Source organism: Ornithodoros turicata, chromosome 6 (assembly GCF_037126465.1).
Source record: "Ornithodoros turicata isolate Travis chromosome 6, ASM3712646v1, whole genome shotgun sequence".
Classification (NCBI taxonomy): Eukaryota; Metazoa; Arthropoda; class Arachnida; order Ixodida; family Argasidae; genus Ornithodoros; species Ornithodoros turicata.
Genome location: NC_088206.1, coordinates 44,395,165 through 44,411,315, shown reverse-complemented (window position 1 = coordinate 44,411,315; position 16,151 = coordinate 44,395,165). Strand labels below are relative to the sequence as shown.

Sequence of the window (16,151 nt, the reverse complement as noted above, 5' to 3'; positions counted from 1 at the left end):
TTCTGTTTTGTTATGCGTAATGCATTGCGAAAGCAACCTATACCTGAGCTCAGCTCCAGCACGTATTTGTGTGTACAACACTGCAGCATAATTCCCAACGTCCGTGTGTGAACTTACATAAGCCCCCTTATTACGCTAGCCAGACCGCAAACTGAATGCATTAAACGGAATGCCGGTAACTTCACCTCCTCACCAATCATCATTTTGCGTGGCATCGTTCTTTCCACCGACTTGTTGAAAACACGGGCATGTTGAAAAACGGTGCCATTCGGGATGATGGTTGGTGAGGAGGGAAGTTACTGCCATTCCGTTTAATGCATTAAGTTTGCCGCGTGCCTAGGGTACTAGTAAGTAAAGTACTAGCTATCCTTATGCTGGTCAGAATGAAAAGAACATGCCAAGTTGGGTTTCTTTGTGGATTTGAAATAAAACAAGCAAAAACAACCATACTGACATCGTATTTAAAAATCGCCAATGGGTCAAAAATTAGTCGAACTCTCTGTTTGCACTTGCTTTGTCTTTGTTTCACGGCCACTTCACTCTAATGCCGACATGGTAGCACGGCGGCGGTCAGTGCTGACGCAATAACGTGCCTTCTACGCATAAAGACCCCGAGCTCACAATCGCTCAATTCCAATCCAACTACCATGAAGCGTCTTAGCTCATTAACGTGTATTCGCGACTCTGACTGGTAATGAATAATTTCAATTACTTAAATGACTTAGGTCCAGGTAGCAGGCTTGGTTGACTGTTATTTCTGGTGAGATTTTGCGCGGGGGTGAGTTAACCCCCGCGACATGAGCTACGTGCGGGGAAAGTCAACCCAAACCAGTAATTCATGGGTATGCTCCTCTTGTAAGCGCTACTAATCTTACCTTACTACTAATCTAATCTAATCTTTCATATCGCACAAACTCTTTCAAAATCCGGTACGACCACTGACGCCTTCCTGTCCACTTCAAGCACTGTAACACACACGGCTGTACGCCGACATTTTCTGAACAAACTAACTGCTATTAAAATAAATCATGGTTAGGCTTAGCAAGGTAATGTTGCATATGATAGTTTCTGGGCGACACGATGTTCTTTTCGCTATTATGATGTTTACGTTTATGTTATGTTTATGTGTGCCTACATGCTAATATGATGTTTCTTACTTATGTTTGTACTGTTATCAAGTACATTTCTTCGAACAAATGCTTTGGATTTCGGAATATCCAGTTTAAAACTGATGAGGATGATGCGTGTATGAATACAGGACACACACGCCTGACCCTTGAACCAGCTGAGAGCTAAGCTGTGAACGGGGATAACAGGCTTGGGGGGAAGTTGGCCATGGTGGTGTTGTGGATGGATTGACGGATTGTGGACGGACGACGTTCATTCGTACTGGATGTAATTATGCCAGAGAGAGAGAGAAATAAAGCCGGCCAGGATACAGCACCAATACAATTCGCCAGCCGCCCAATCAGAAACCCCCCCCCCCCCCCCACACACACACACACACTAAGTTGGGGACACTGGCCATGGGTCACAGAGAGAGACAACCTACTTCCGGTATAGCAAAATCCTTGTTCACAGTTCTAGCCGTGGCTAGCCCCAAGCACGATGAGCGCGCTATCTTCCGCGGCGGACGTAGAGCCATCGGTTTTCCACCAAATAATGGATGGTGTATTTTAAAAGATTTATTTTGAAGCTTTTATTCTTCAAAGTTTATTTCGACAGCGTGGATTTTTTCATGATTTATATTGAAGAGTTTATTTTGAAAGTTTGATCTGTAAGAGATTTATTTTTGAACGTTTTATTTTTACATGATTTATTTCGGCGTCATCCCACACACACACACACGGAAGTTTGTTTTAACCTGCCTGTTGTGCTTCGTTCGCAGCCGTGGCCCCTGAACCGGTTCGTGAACCGAACCGTTTGGAAAGAACCGGTTTGAACCACTATAATTGCCTTCTGGAGCTGAACCGAAACCGAACCCTTATCGCCGAACCTAAACCCGAACCGGACCGTTAAACGTTTCGGTTCGACTCTCTGCCTCTGTGTCAGAGCGTGATCTGATCATTCATATGATTTTTTTGTTTTTCTTAGCTTGCACCCAGGGATATTTATATGATAATGATAAGTATATTTATTTAGTAATAGTACTGGTGAGCCCTATCGGGCCGAAACAGGAGAGGTTTTTTACATACGTACAACCAGGGACGGCAGAAGGGGGTTACAGGGGTTACTATAGACCCCCTGAATTTGTGAAGGGGGCGCAAAATTGCGCCCGCCCGCCCTGCAAAAAATCCTGGCGGCGCCCATGATCACAGAGGTGGTGCATTCACATAAAAAAGTAATCAGGAAAGTCGAAGAACCCAAGGGGACCGACTTGCCTGAACCGAAACGAAATCATCTATGCTTTCAGCCACAAAAGTGGAAGCCAGTCGCTATATTTTTAACATGCATGCATAATATTCAGGAACAACATTACGTTTACTGACATGTAGTATATTCGATACTCATTTCCTGCATCTTACAACTGTATTGAAGAGCAAAATTAGACTTAAAAAATTTTTCATTTTTGTTTGTTGTTTTATATCCATCAGCCACCAACCAGGGCACGTGGTCGCAGAGGGAAGAAATCGTCCTCCGAATCCGAGGTCTCTGACGAAGACATTCCTTTACAAAGTGAGAAAAGGCAAAGCAAAAGACAAGCCGCATGCAAGTACGGCAGCAAGTGTTTCAGGTAAGGCTGTGAAATCGAGTTCAAGGTAACTCGTTACTGTAACTAAGTTCATGTTTTGGGTAACTTGTAACTTAACTCGGTACTTTTGCGCCATGGTAACTTTCAGAGGAACTCGTTTCTTTTTCAGGTAACTTTGCCAAAGTAACTTAAGTTCAGTTCCAAGTTACTTTTAATTCGCTTTTCACTCACGTCCACATATTTTCTTGCTTTCTCTCCAGTTCCTTCATGGCATTTTTTGTAGAGCTGTTCGAATATTCAGAATTTCGAATATGAAAGGAATATCTTGCGCTGTTCGAATGCTATTCGCAACCTATTTCCAGTATTCGAAATTCTTGAATATTTTTTGAATAGTACTGGAAATAGGTATCGCTATCGCCATTTTGCAAGTGGGCTTCGCCTCATTACATACAAGAGTTAGGTGAAGCCCACTTCACGTTACCGCCATTGTTCTTTTGGCGTGCAGCTCCATGCTGCAAGTCGGCTTCACTTAATTACACTTGAGCGTTACGTGAAGCCCGCTTTACACTGTTTACAATATTCTGTCACTAAAGCCTACAAATTTTGTGAGCTAATGGTCAACACTGTACTCTGGGCATTGCAGGTTCCAGTAAATGTACTCCCAACTTTCAGAGTTATGTTCAGTAACAGATGGGAATATCATGAGCAGTTTCTGAAAAATGTACAGGAAATTCACAATGTAAACATAGAAATTAGGAGATGCACACAAAGCAGGCTGCATGGAACATGTTGACTAACTCTCAATGCAGTTCATCCCACTAATGCAGTCTACCATACACAACACAGAGGGACCATTCTCTCATAATATTTTATGCTGGGTGAAAAGGCTCACATGTTTGGAGCAGAACATCATCTAATGAGCACAACACCACAAAATATTTCACCACGAGGTATTGGAAATTATTCGAATTGGGACTTTTCTGATTATTCGAATTCGATTCGCTATCTGAAGAAATTATTCGGATTCGATTCGCAGTGTAAGTGAAATATTTGTAAACTATTCACAATGGAAATTTTGCTATTCGCACAGCTCTAATTTTTTGCCATAAAACGTGATATTCAATCAATGACAGTATTTTATTCAGGAAGTAAGGACCGCTGCCATTGAAATGAAGCTGAACCATTGTGCGCCCACAGGGAGTAAGATACGAAGCGTTCGAATAGACCTCTACCAAGGATACGTCATCATGACGTTGGTAGACAGATTGAAACAGAAACAAATAGGAAGGAGAGGGCTGGGTTCCACGAACGGGCACTTGTTCGCTGCCTCCCATTGAAAGAAAAGTAGGACCGAAGGTCGCGTCCCTTTCAGGGACCATCGTAATCCCCTCAAGACTATGGCTTTCGGGCGCGACCTTGTTCACCTCTAGCTTTGAGCTTAGTTCAACTCTACCAAATTTCTGGCGCTGCCGAACACGTCATTTTTTTACAAACAGGGAGAGGACTATTGTTGGACATAAACGAAAACAATCTAAGCATGTTGCACTCCTTCGCAGGCAACTCAAGGTCTAACTGAACGGCTCACGCGCGCTGCACCTGCGTAATGCTATTTTGTGTCCGAAGTAACTTGGAAGTAACTCATTCTTTTTTCAAGTAACTCAGTAACTGCACGTTACATTTCAGGCTGCAGAACTTCATTATTAACTTAGTTACATTTTTCACATGGTAACTTAACTCGTAACGAGTTCTTTTTGATGGGTAACTTCTCAATCTCTGTGTGAAATGGTTAAATATACAATGTGGCAGGAAAGTCTTTGCCTATTATGGTCTGAACAATTTTGTTGCACTTCAAAAATTTGGACTTCTTGATTTTTTGGGCAAAACTATTGGCACTGTTAAATGTTCCCTAGGGCCAGTGTATTTCTGCTTCCAATATGTTAGACCATTTCTCAAAAGAACAACGTGATTTTTGTTATACACTTATGCTCGAGCATGCTTGGTTTTGCGGACTGCACTCCCACCCTAAAACAGGAAGCACTGTAGAACCAAGCCGGATATTTCAAACTGTGTTATCAATGGTCGTGACGACGCAGCACATTCGCAGAAGCGCTGCATGCACGTGCTCGAGTTAAATGTCAGTTAAGTAGTTAAGTATTGTCTCTTATGCCAACTGGGGAAAATTTTATTGTGCTAAATGATGATTGTGTTCATATGACGATTGTAATGTGGTTCTGACTACATGACGTTTGCCACTTCTGCAGCTTCAGTAACAGCATCGGCATTGCTTTTGCTTTTCTTAGTAAATTCACTGTACCTCGCCATTACAGAAATGAGTGCTTGGTGTAATATTCATTGCTGTATCACATCTTTTGTACTTTCAGAAAAAATGCAGAGCACAAAAAGCAGTTTAGCCACAATGAAACTGAAGATTCTGAGCAAGAACACTCTGAGGAAGGGGAAAGTTCAGAAGCCGACGAGAAGCCCCTGTGTCAGTATGGCGCCGATTGCTACAGGTACACGTCTGCCCCTTTTACAGTAGGCTCGCATTAATTCAAGCTCGGATATTTTGTGTCACTGCATTTGTAACCTGACTGGGTGACCTACCCGCAGGGTGTCGAACCGAAACGTTTTTCGTTCCGGTTTTCGTTCCGGTTACATCATAAACGATCCGGTACCGGTTCTGCTCCGGAGCAAAAAAATAATGGTTCATACCGGTTTTAACCGGTTCCGCTTCTGCTGCGAATATTCATCCCCAGAAAAAAAATCAATGTTACAATATGTAAACCCGTTTATTCCGCATACATGTATTTAATATTAATAGACAGCTGTGAAATTGGTAGCTCCTGGTTCCTGTAGGTTACTGTCTGTTCAAATAGGCTTTTTCCTTTCTTGAAGCACATGCTACAAACGGCCTTGTTTGTCGTGATGTCATACGTAAAGTACTTTCTTGCTGGGTTGGAGCGATCGCGTCCCATCCGAATGTCTGTTGCTACTGTCTAGCCAGCAAGCACCACCGCACGAGTACGACGCAAATCGAGGAACATACCTTCACTCACAAACGCGCTCGACGGCTCCGTTTTATTTTCTTCATGTCCTGTCCACAAAAGAGTTGCCACTTCGCACGGGCTTGCCCTCGCGTATACGTAAATGTATTCAGCTTAGCTGCTCTCAAACAAGGGACGCGTTGCGCGACATTACCGCTAGAGAAGCCGTTATGCAGCCCCCTTTGGTCGCTGTTTAGTTGAGGAGAGTTTGGGAGGTCAAATTAAAACGAACACTACGGCACATTTTTAGAGAGTCACATGTACCTCTAAATCTGTGTGCGTGCACGAACGATAAACCATTACAAAGGGATCCTAAGGGTCATAGTATACCGACATCCGTAACCCTTGTATAGTATCCATGACATTACTTCAGGGCACACGACGTCTGTTTCATTCGCCTATCCGTAGTCCCAACCGGCGAAGTTTTTTTCTTGGACCGAAAACCGTTAAATATATTTTTCGGTTTCCCTCCTGAGCGAAAAAAACGTATACGGTTTCGATTCCGTTCCGGTTTGCACCAAAATAGCGTTTTTTTTTTCCGGTTTTCGGTTCGCTCCGACACCCTGCATACCCGTATCTCAAAGGAGTTTTCACTAGAGCTGTGTGAATATTTGAAACTTCGAATTCAAATTGAATATTTCATGCTATTTGAACGTTTTTGCAGGCGATTTTGAGTATACACAGTTTTGGAATATTTTTCAAATATTTCTGAAACGTAGTGCAGCAGCTTAGTTGTCACACTGTCACGTCAGCATTGTGGGCGAGACCGAGGCAGCCGCAAAAATTCGCATATGGTGAAACAGGTTGTGCCATTGGAGTAGCGACACAATGGATTTTACGCTGACCGGAAACCTAATCTGCTTGATTGTCATTGTCATCCTCATCGTTATGTTTTGGAGGGCGGTGCACGTTCCTTAGCGGGAGAAAGTGTGACGCTGGATGCTTTTCGCATCATCGGATGTCATAAAACGTCACAAGTTTTATGTCACGACGACATCCAGTGGCCAGTCCTTACTGATTGGTTCCCATGAGTATGAATTTGTTTGCTGAGAAATGATTGGAGCCGCCGCGTCTCGCTTTCGTGTTTATTTCGGCGTCAACGCTGTCATGCGGCCTTGTGAAGCAAACCAAAAGCGGGAGTGTAGCATACTGAGTGTTCAACATTGACGAGTTCCTTTGCTCCCACGATCGTGGTATTGGTAAAGAATATTAAGACATCGAATGGGACACGGCCTGACTTTTTCGGGTTATATTTTCCAGCAAAATCAGGGGTAAATGTCGGGTTATATTTTGCTTCGATAATTTTGGTGCAATCAAGTTGAACTGAACCTGATTCAACCCAATTCTGGTTGAATCTGATTGAATCAAGTGGTAATCTTGAGTTTACTCAGCATGATACACATGACACACTAGTAGACACTGAGTGTCAATATTTAGTTCATGCATCTAAGAGGCAGCAGGGTCTCTGTTTTAAAAGTTTGTACGAACATATTTATGCATTTACAACAGAGTTTCTAAAGTTCTGTGTTTGTTGTGATGACCTCTTTTTTTCGGGGAAATACCGGATTAAACCCGTTGTTTCTGATTTGAATCGGGAAGTAAATATCGGGCATAATTGTGTCTAACCCTAAAAAGTTAAGCCCTAGAATTAGTGCATACTTAGGGCTCTGTGTTTTGGGTTTTATGTTTTCTGAAAATCGGGGAGGGGGGGGTAAAAATCTGGTGTTATTTCTGAGGCCGTAAAAGGGTAAAATCGGGAAATATTGGGTGGAAAAGCAGATTTACGAGTAGAAATAAAAAAAAAGGTGTGCTTCTCGTGTTTTACATGAACAGGAGATGCGGAACATAGCATCGTCTACAGCCGGTATTTCTGGCTGTATTTGCACTTTGCCAAGTTAGTTTTTGGGTTTTTTCTGGTTTCACCTCAAGTGACAATGATGCAAATTGGGGGATAAAAATGAGTTTTACCCTAAAATACAGGGCCCTATGCATACTGATTCCTATGTGAAGGCCTCCAACCGTTATCTGTCTGGCATCAAAGATTGCGGATTTCATGAACTAATGGCTGGAGCTGTCCCAGAATACACACTACCTAGGAGAACTGACCTCTCCTGGGTTACTATACCGAAGCAGAGGAAGAAATAACAAAGCTTTTGAAGGCATGGAAAGCGTCTCTTTCACATCGGACATGTGTCAGCCACACTGTAGTCAAGTGAGCAGCTCTACTCCTTACCTGCAAACACAGAGCTTCAATCAGCCCGCGTGTACAAAGACTAGCTTTTCTGCGTGACAACTTGTAGTTATGATCACAATATGTTCCTATGTGGGTCCACACCAAGCAAACACCCACAAGTGATTAATAGGTTTTCTGTGTTTACAATATTGGTCATTATAGGTCCTACTATACAGTGCACATTACAGCTGCCAATAAGTGTGTTCACAACTTCCAGGGCAGCATACAGTAACAGGGAAATATTTGCAGTGTCGTAAAAACTCAGAAAGTACAAATACAAACATATAAACCAAAGGATGCACACCCAGCAATATAATGTGCGTTCCAATACTTGAAGTACATGAGCTTCTTTTTCGTATGATATTTTATTGTGACTGAAAAGCTGTAGGCTCCCCCATTGGGAGCAGCAGTACCCAATAACACAAGTTACAAAATTTTCTATATTCGAAATACTCGAATTGGGCGTTTTGGGATATTCAAATTTGACAGCAGTGTCGGTATGATTTCGCATTAGATTCGATTTCAAAATTTTGTTATTCGCACAGTTCCAATTTATGGTAGTGACCTTTTGTGTTTTTGTACTTTGGCATTCAAACCAGCTGAATCATTCATGCATCCATCAAGAGCTATGATCGAGGAGTGGGATGCCCCGATATTTCGACATAGCCTCTCGTGTCCAGCATTGTGCGGGAGCTGTGAGCGCTGCTCAGAAATACTATAACAGTGCTTCAAAATCATTTGAAACTGCATTCACAGTTTTTACAGACAGTAGCAAGACATATGCCTTTAGTAGATGAAAGGAAAGAAGCGCTGAACCCCAGTGTCGCAGAAACATTCACGCGTGATAAACACAGCCACACAGCATCGTCAAAGAGAGTAATTTTAGGGTGCTAATGAAGGATGCCGTTCTAAGCTATGTACGGTGCAATCGCATTAATTGGAACTCGAAGGGGACCGAAGATTTGTTCGACTACAGCGGAGTTCAAACTAAAGCCTGATGCATTGGCAGCACATGCTAGCTGCATCAGAGATGCGTCATGAATCACCAGGCTTTGCTGCTCGTTCGCAGTCACGAGGTGGCGGAAATATAAGAGGCTGATTCTTTCCAGAATATTTATTTACAGACAAGCATCAAAACAGCCCAGAACAGAAAATAGTCTTTTACGTGCTTGCGTTCGTTTCTTCAGATGTGACTCTAAAACGTCGTCTGCGACGTTAAAGGGGCATTAAACAGCTCCACGAATATTCTCCAATTATTATGCTCTATGAGAGAACGTGGCTCGCGATATCCAATTATGAAATTAATTTACTTCTAGCGAGAGTCTTTACCACGAAACAATGCCATTCAAGGTGCATAATCCGGGCGAGCCTCTCCTTCCTACTCGGAGAGCACCTACGTCACACGTCTCGCACGTGTAGCAAAGCTGCATTCCAGCCACTGGAGATGGGGGAGATTTCAGACTCCTAGCCAATGACGGGTCTCGTTGACATAAGCAGCGGCATGCGGGGAGAACCGGTTGCGGGAACATCGCTGTGACCTAGCGGAGCAATACAGCGCTGAAAACATAGTGCGCACATGAAATATAATATTCTGGGCTTTTTTTACCTCTTGATCTGGCTACCTTGGCATTGACAAGTGTAAACATGTTTAGAATTGACCGCACTTCCCGATATTACAACAAAATTCATGTATACGCTTTCCGCATTTTGAATGGTTGATGGTGCGCGACGTCAAAATGACGTATCTCTATTGTCGCCAGGGTATGGCAGGGCGGGCCATGAGCGCGAAAGAGTGCAGTGAATATTCGGTCGGTTTGGAGCCATTATTTACTTTTTTGCTACAGAAAGTTTTGCTCAACGTCACTGTAGGAAACGAATCACACTGCATTAAAAAAAGTGCACCTTTCATACCTGTTTATAGCTCCTTTAAGCCCAACCCCAATCGTGAACCCCGCAAACGCGAATTTTGCCAACCCAATTCGAGATAATATGGAATTTGTGCCGTTTTTATCTTGGCTGTGTAGGAAACAGGAAGAGTCTTGATCCCCATGAAACAGTGATTCTTGATTGCTTTGCCACCGACGAGTGCACCACCATTTGTGCACACCATTGAGGTTGCTAATGGTCGCTTAACACCATGATTTGTTACTTGCTCTTCTTTCCTCTGGCAGAAGTATCGCTTTTATGAGAAATTGACTTAAAAGTACATAATAAGTAAACTTAACATTTAATAAGTAAAGATGTCCCTAAAATGCCCACAGCGCACAGTCGGCGCTTCCGAGCTGATGCATAGTCAGGTCTCGGGTGTGGCCGGGCAGTCTCGTTTGAATAAACGGTTGTGCACGTTCATATGTTCAAATTGCTGGGTGTTTGCCCCCCACTGATGGCTTTGCCAGGACCCGAACGTTAGTTCAAATTAATGGGATAGCACTGTATTACCTTCAGGAATGACACTTACGCAAATGACAGTTCGACACCTGTACAACAGATGCAAGAGGCGTTGCCAGTGCACTTGCTACCTTCTGACTTTGTGACAACCTGTGAGCTAAGATGTGTTCATCGCTAAATCATCCGACGTTCTGAACGTGTCATTCTTTACTTTCATTCTACTTGTCTGTCTGCGTTTCACCAGCACTTGCAATACCAAAGCAGGTATAATCAGCGTGAAAAATGAAAAATGTGTATAAGATTTTCAAAGTCGATGTTTTTACTGTTTTCCGTTAGCTTCATAGAACAACACATTCTATGTTTCTTTATGATAATGGTTTCACTGTGCATGTGCTATAAGCATGGATGTCTTGTGTTAAGCCATTACATTAATCAGTAATCCTTACTAGCCAAATTATTTCAAGTGCATGTCCTTGGGCATGTGTCGCGCTAGTGTCCTGGGTTTAATTGGTGAGAGCTAATACCGTTACAGTAAAGAACCTCATTGTACCGTACTTGGCAGGAGTGCGTGAAAAGTGTGTACAAGGTGGTAGTACGGCTCAACAGAAAACTACTGAATACAGTCGCCGACCGATAATTCGAACTCCAAAAATTTGGAACGTGTTCCTCACACTTCAACTCTTTCAAACCTTGAAGCCTTGATGCTGATACATACTGATGATGCTTCTAGCTGTATGTTCAAATCTTTCTTGTCGAATTTATTGGTTTGTCCTTTCTCTAGATAAGTGATGGGTTGTGTGTTTGCAACATTTTCTGTTTTTAGTTGCACGATAGCACACGAGGCTAGTGCTTCACGCAATCTTATGCCAACAACAAGTTCATGACATAGAACAGTGCACCATATGCAATGAAATCGGGAATTGATACTCTCTGCTCCACGGACTATAAAAGCTGCTACAAAACCAGATATTTCCCACTCCAAGAGCTGCTGCAGGCAGCTTCCTGTCAGTGCAACCACTGGAAATGCCATCCTCAAGTGAGGATGCTGATGTTACTGCAATAGACGCGTTTGGTGGACGCAAAGACGCAAATTCATCGAAGATCGAGGCTAACATGACATTGCCGTTTGATGCTGCTGAAGCGTTGCTTCAGCTTTGTCTTCGGCACCGACAGCGTAAAAAAGTAAAAACGACAGCAGTGACAAGGATGTCGGTGATGCACCCGTATCCACAGCGGCAATCCTTGCTGTGGTGACTGCACTGATGAACGCGTATGAGGATAGTACTACACCTGCTGAAATTCCCTGCGAAACGTTGTGTAGAACCATGCATGTATAGATACTTTTTTTAAGTCACTTTGAATGTTCTGAGAGAAGGCTTTTGAAATACACAAAGTGGATTTATGTCATTCAATAAAAATTCTGACTGATCTCATGGCTCCTAGAAGTCAGAAAAATCAGTCTCCGACTGTATTTGCCCACTTGCCTGTCAAAAAAGAGAATCTGAAAATTACTGCAAATGAAGGATAGACATAATCATTTATTTACGCAGCAATGTAATTTTTGTTTGCCACCAAGACTTCCTTGCATTGAACACTTCCAAATATATTTAGGCCAGGCAAAGCATGCTCACTGTGCAGGAGTTGCTGAACGAGAACAAATTACAGGGTGTTACCCTATAAAAGTCTACCCGTGCCGCCATGCCGTACTCGCCAATTACTCAATGCAGGTGGCACATTGTGCGATCTTCATATAAAGCTCATAAGGACATTTAATCTTGGTGAATTTGGAAGTGATTAAGCGCCGCAACACGAAGTTATAACTCAAAACGTGAAATTCCCATAGTCAAAACAATCAAGATGGCGGCGTTGAGAAGAGCACTTGCCATGCTGCTCCCCAGACGACGACGTGTCGCATATCCTGCCAGCCGGATGGAACTGCAGTTTCATTTCGCTTTCGTGTAACTGTCGTATTTTGCTCAGAAGTAAGCAACGTGAGGTACGAAAAATGCCGATGTACTCAGCAAACGACACCCAAAAGGGATGTCGTCTGCTTACTGAGAGGCGCCATCTTGGCTGTTTTGCCTACGGGAACCTCACGTTTTGCGCTATAACTTTGCGTAATGGTGCTCAATCACTTCGATATTTGCCATGGATGAATGTCCTTGTGAGGTTTATACGTAGACAACACATTGTACCGCCTGCATTGAGTAATTGGCGAGCACGGCATGCCGACGCGGGTAGACTTTTATAGGGTAACACCCTGTACAACAGCACTCAAAAGCCAGAACTCGTGACGATGATAGCAATACACACAACCATGACCGCCCATCTAGAAACATTGCCAGCGCACTCTGATACTAGAATGCGCTTTGTGCAAGAAATATGGACTCAGTGAGGATGGTTAAACAGCAGAAGGGCCAGGGCGCACATGATCTGGTACATGGCAACAGGAAGAGTAACCCAAAACAGGGAACAGGAACAAACGACAACAAGTTCACGGATGGTTAAGGTTCTGTAAAGCTCCAGAGAATTGTCCGAGAGGCCGTTTTGAGCTCGTATGCAACAATAAGCACATATACATACTAAGCAACAGGTACGCAATAAACCACTACCGCTTAGTAAGTGGACATTAAATCCGTTGGTTTTAATGGCAATAGAGTCGGGGATTTCACACAGCTACATTTTCTGGTGGGGAACTTCCTCTGAAGCAGGTACGTATTAATGAGGTTCCACTGCATAAGCCTTTGTCCTATGATGTGATAATCGTAATTTGGTTCAACATTCGAAGGGTAATTTTGCAGATATTCATTTGAAAGTTTCAATATTTACACACACCTAGAAAGAAATGGTTCAGTCATGTGCTTTGTATGTGCAGCTTTCCACATGATAAATCTTAATTTTGTCTTGCACTCTATAGAGGTGAATTTCTGGTAACTCCAATTAAAATTCATAGCTTCCTGGGTTTGAATTGCCATGACTCTACTGTGCATGTTCTCCTGTGCAATAACTATCTTCTTATTTCTCAGGAGAAATGCAACGCACCTAAAGGAATTCCGGCACCCACCACAGAGGACAAAATGTGAGTACCTAATGTGCATAACGGATATTAGTCGGGGTAATTGGTGACAGATCATGGTATGGGACGATGTGGCAGGAAAATACGGACAAAAGGGTTAAAATAAGAAACAGAATGGGACAGCTGCAAACCCTCAACTGGTTCTGTTGGCACTAGAACAGGTAAATATATCAATAAAGTAGAATTACATCACGCAAGAATGCACACCTGGGAACGTGTCAACCTTATCAGGAATGATCGTAACAATAACAAAATGCCAACATGTGTCAAGCAGGGGGTAGTTTCATTTTAAATCGAATAACGTGTGAAAGTTGTATTTTTTTATTCGCCCAGAAAAAATGCATGTTAGATGACAGCTCAAACGACGCAAATCGCGCCACGTGCGACGCTCATGCGTGGAGTAGTTTCCGCGTGGGAGAGGAGGAAAGTCTGAGGCTGCTTGAGCGCGCTTTCTTCTGGACTGACTTTGACGGGATCTAGCACCGCTGATTTTTTGCCTAGGAACTGGAAGTTTTTTGTGATTGTAGGCTGCACCATAGACACTGTCGACAGCCACCCACAGAATTCTGAGTGCCACAGACTTTCTGTTAAAAAATGCCAAACTTGGCGTAAACGTTCAAAAAGACCAAATTTTGTTAACAATTTGCTTCATGACGGAACGTCTGAGGACATCGAGCTTAGTACCATTCGTTAGGACGTTGAAATAACTTTCGTGCTGTATAAAGTTCATTTTTCTCAGTTCAGTGCTTTCTGTGTTATTAGCTTGAGAACCGCACATGGTAGGCGAAAATTGCCAATGTTGCATCTCAATTTTCTCAAAAATGCCATCTTCGATTTCCTTGATTATTTTTGAAAAGTTGGCGTCATGTCTCTACTTTAGACCCTAAATAAGACAATCTTTTATTTTTACCTGAGAGACGCGCAGCGATTTTTTTTTGTCAGGCAGGGTCCACGTGGCTACGGCCTTGTGCGCCCCACCTACGAGCACGCGACGTTCAACCTCTTCTTTGCTACAGGTCTCCCGCTGACGGAGAAATGAATGACCACACTGCGTGAGCTTGTTGTAGTGTCCCCAGAGCATCACTTTACGTTTACCCAATGGTCTTCCAGTTCCGTCAGGCTCATTCAAACCGTGGGAGAGTACATGAGTTGCCTGTGCGCCGTTGACGAGAAGCCCCAGTCCTCGAACATACCGACAAAGTTGTAAGAAGAAACGAAGCGCTTCGTAAAGATCCTTTATCCAGTGGTAACATCGTAGCTTTTGTTTCAGGTTGCCACCAGTCCCCCAAGCAGTGTGAAAGTCACATCCTTTTCATTGGTAAAAGAACGTTGTGGAAGTTTCGCAAAACGTAAAATATACCCATTGCGAGACCCCTGCAGGTGATGGAAGCAACCATTGGATTAGCATCATCCGATACGTTTAGATATGACCTTTCACATGATATAAAATGACTGGGTTCAAGCGCATGGATGCCAAAAGGATTACTGAAGACCACACCGAGGGTTTAAGGTACCTACGGCTACCGGAAGCGAGGGATTTTAGTTGTGCGATGTTCTGTCGGAAATTTTGATTCCCACGGTGGCACTGACACAGCTCGTGGAGGGCGAACGTGTTATACTTGGGAGCAGCAACATACTGTCATCACAGCGGTCTTACGGGCTTTATATATAGTACTCGTCGTGGTTCCGAAATAACGCTACTGGGCATAAAACTAATTAAAGGTAGCATGCACAGCTTCGGAACTATCACTTATTGCGCCCAAGCTAAGAGACGGCTGCTACCAGGCGGCCACAAATTTGTATTCTCACGTGTTGTAACTTTCTGTCCCCTGTGGCCGTAGTTCTGCCTTCCTAATATTAACTCGCACGACAGCCTCATAGCGTGCGTATGTGCATTGCCTCAAGCACATGTGCGGGAGAATAGTGAATATGCACACGTGCATAACCACACGTCGTGCATGCGGCTCCCATGAAAGTGCGTAATAGCAAGTTCAAGGCGCCCGCGAAAGTATTGCCCTGCGTCTCCAAAGGAAAAAATAAACATACGTACCATAAGTGCAAAATAAGTACAGAATGCAACATCTGGGCAATAAATTACAAAGCAAAGACTACGAAGCAAAGCGCGCTCGTAAACATACGAGGAGCGCCTTTGTGTGGAAAAATCGCTCCACGGAAAGGTAGCCCAGCGTCTCAATCAAAAAGAGAAAAGGTACCTACCTTACCAGCAGCACAAAGTACAGGCATAATTCTGCCCCTGTGGAATAAATTGTGAAAAATATTCTGGCGTTTTAGAAATAATTAAGATTGAACATGCAAAATGTTCGCGTACCACTCGTGGTTTTGCGCGCTTGAACCCAGTCACTTTATATGTGAAAGGTCCTGTAAAGCTTTCGGATGATATTAATCCAATGGTGGCAGCCATCATCTGCAGGGATCTCGCAATAGGCACATTTTACGTTTTTCGAAACTTCCACAACGTTATTTTACTAGAGTCACTAAATAAGCTACGCGTAGCTTATTTAGTGACTCTTTTACCAATGAAAAGGATGTGAATTTCACACTGCCTGGGGGACTGGCGGCAACCTGAAACAAAAGCTACGATGTTACCACTGGATAAAGATCTTTACGAAGCGCTTCGTTTCTTCTCACTACTTTGTCGGTATGTTCGCGGACTGGGGCTTCTCGTCAAGGGCGCACAGGCAACTCATGTACTCTCCC

At 43.4% G+C, this 16,151-nt stretch overlaps 1 protein-coding gene and 1 long non-coding RNA gene across 2 annotated transcripts in view; one reads left to right on the top strand and one right to left on the bottom strand.

The window, feature by feature from the left end:
- Positions 1-16,151, top strand: part of LOC135396588 (aprataxin and PNK-like factor) — a 56,258-nt gene that overhangs the window by 32,938 nt on the left and 7,169 nt on the right. Inside the window, exons 8-10 of the mRNA XM_064627632.1 lie at positions 2,595-2,734; positions 5,074-5,205; positions 13,384-13,436. Of these exons, the coding sequence (XP_064483702.1) occupies positions 2,595-2,734; positions 5,074-5,205; positions 13,384-13,436 (325 nt within the window). The remainder of the gene's footprint in view (positions 1-2,594; positions 2,735-5,073; positions 5,206-13,383; positions 13,437-16,151) is intronic.
- LOC135396590 (uncharacterized) overlaps positions 7,267-16,151 on the bottom strand; it is a 356,249-nt gene continuing 347,364 nt past the window's right edge. Inside the window, exon 4 of the long non-coding RNA XR_010423460.1 lies at positions 7,267-7,277. This is a non-coding gene — a long non-coding RNA (uncharacterized LOC135396590). The remainder of the gene's footprint in view (positions 7,278-16,151) is intronic.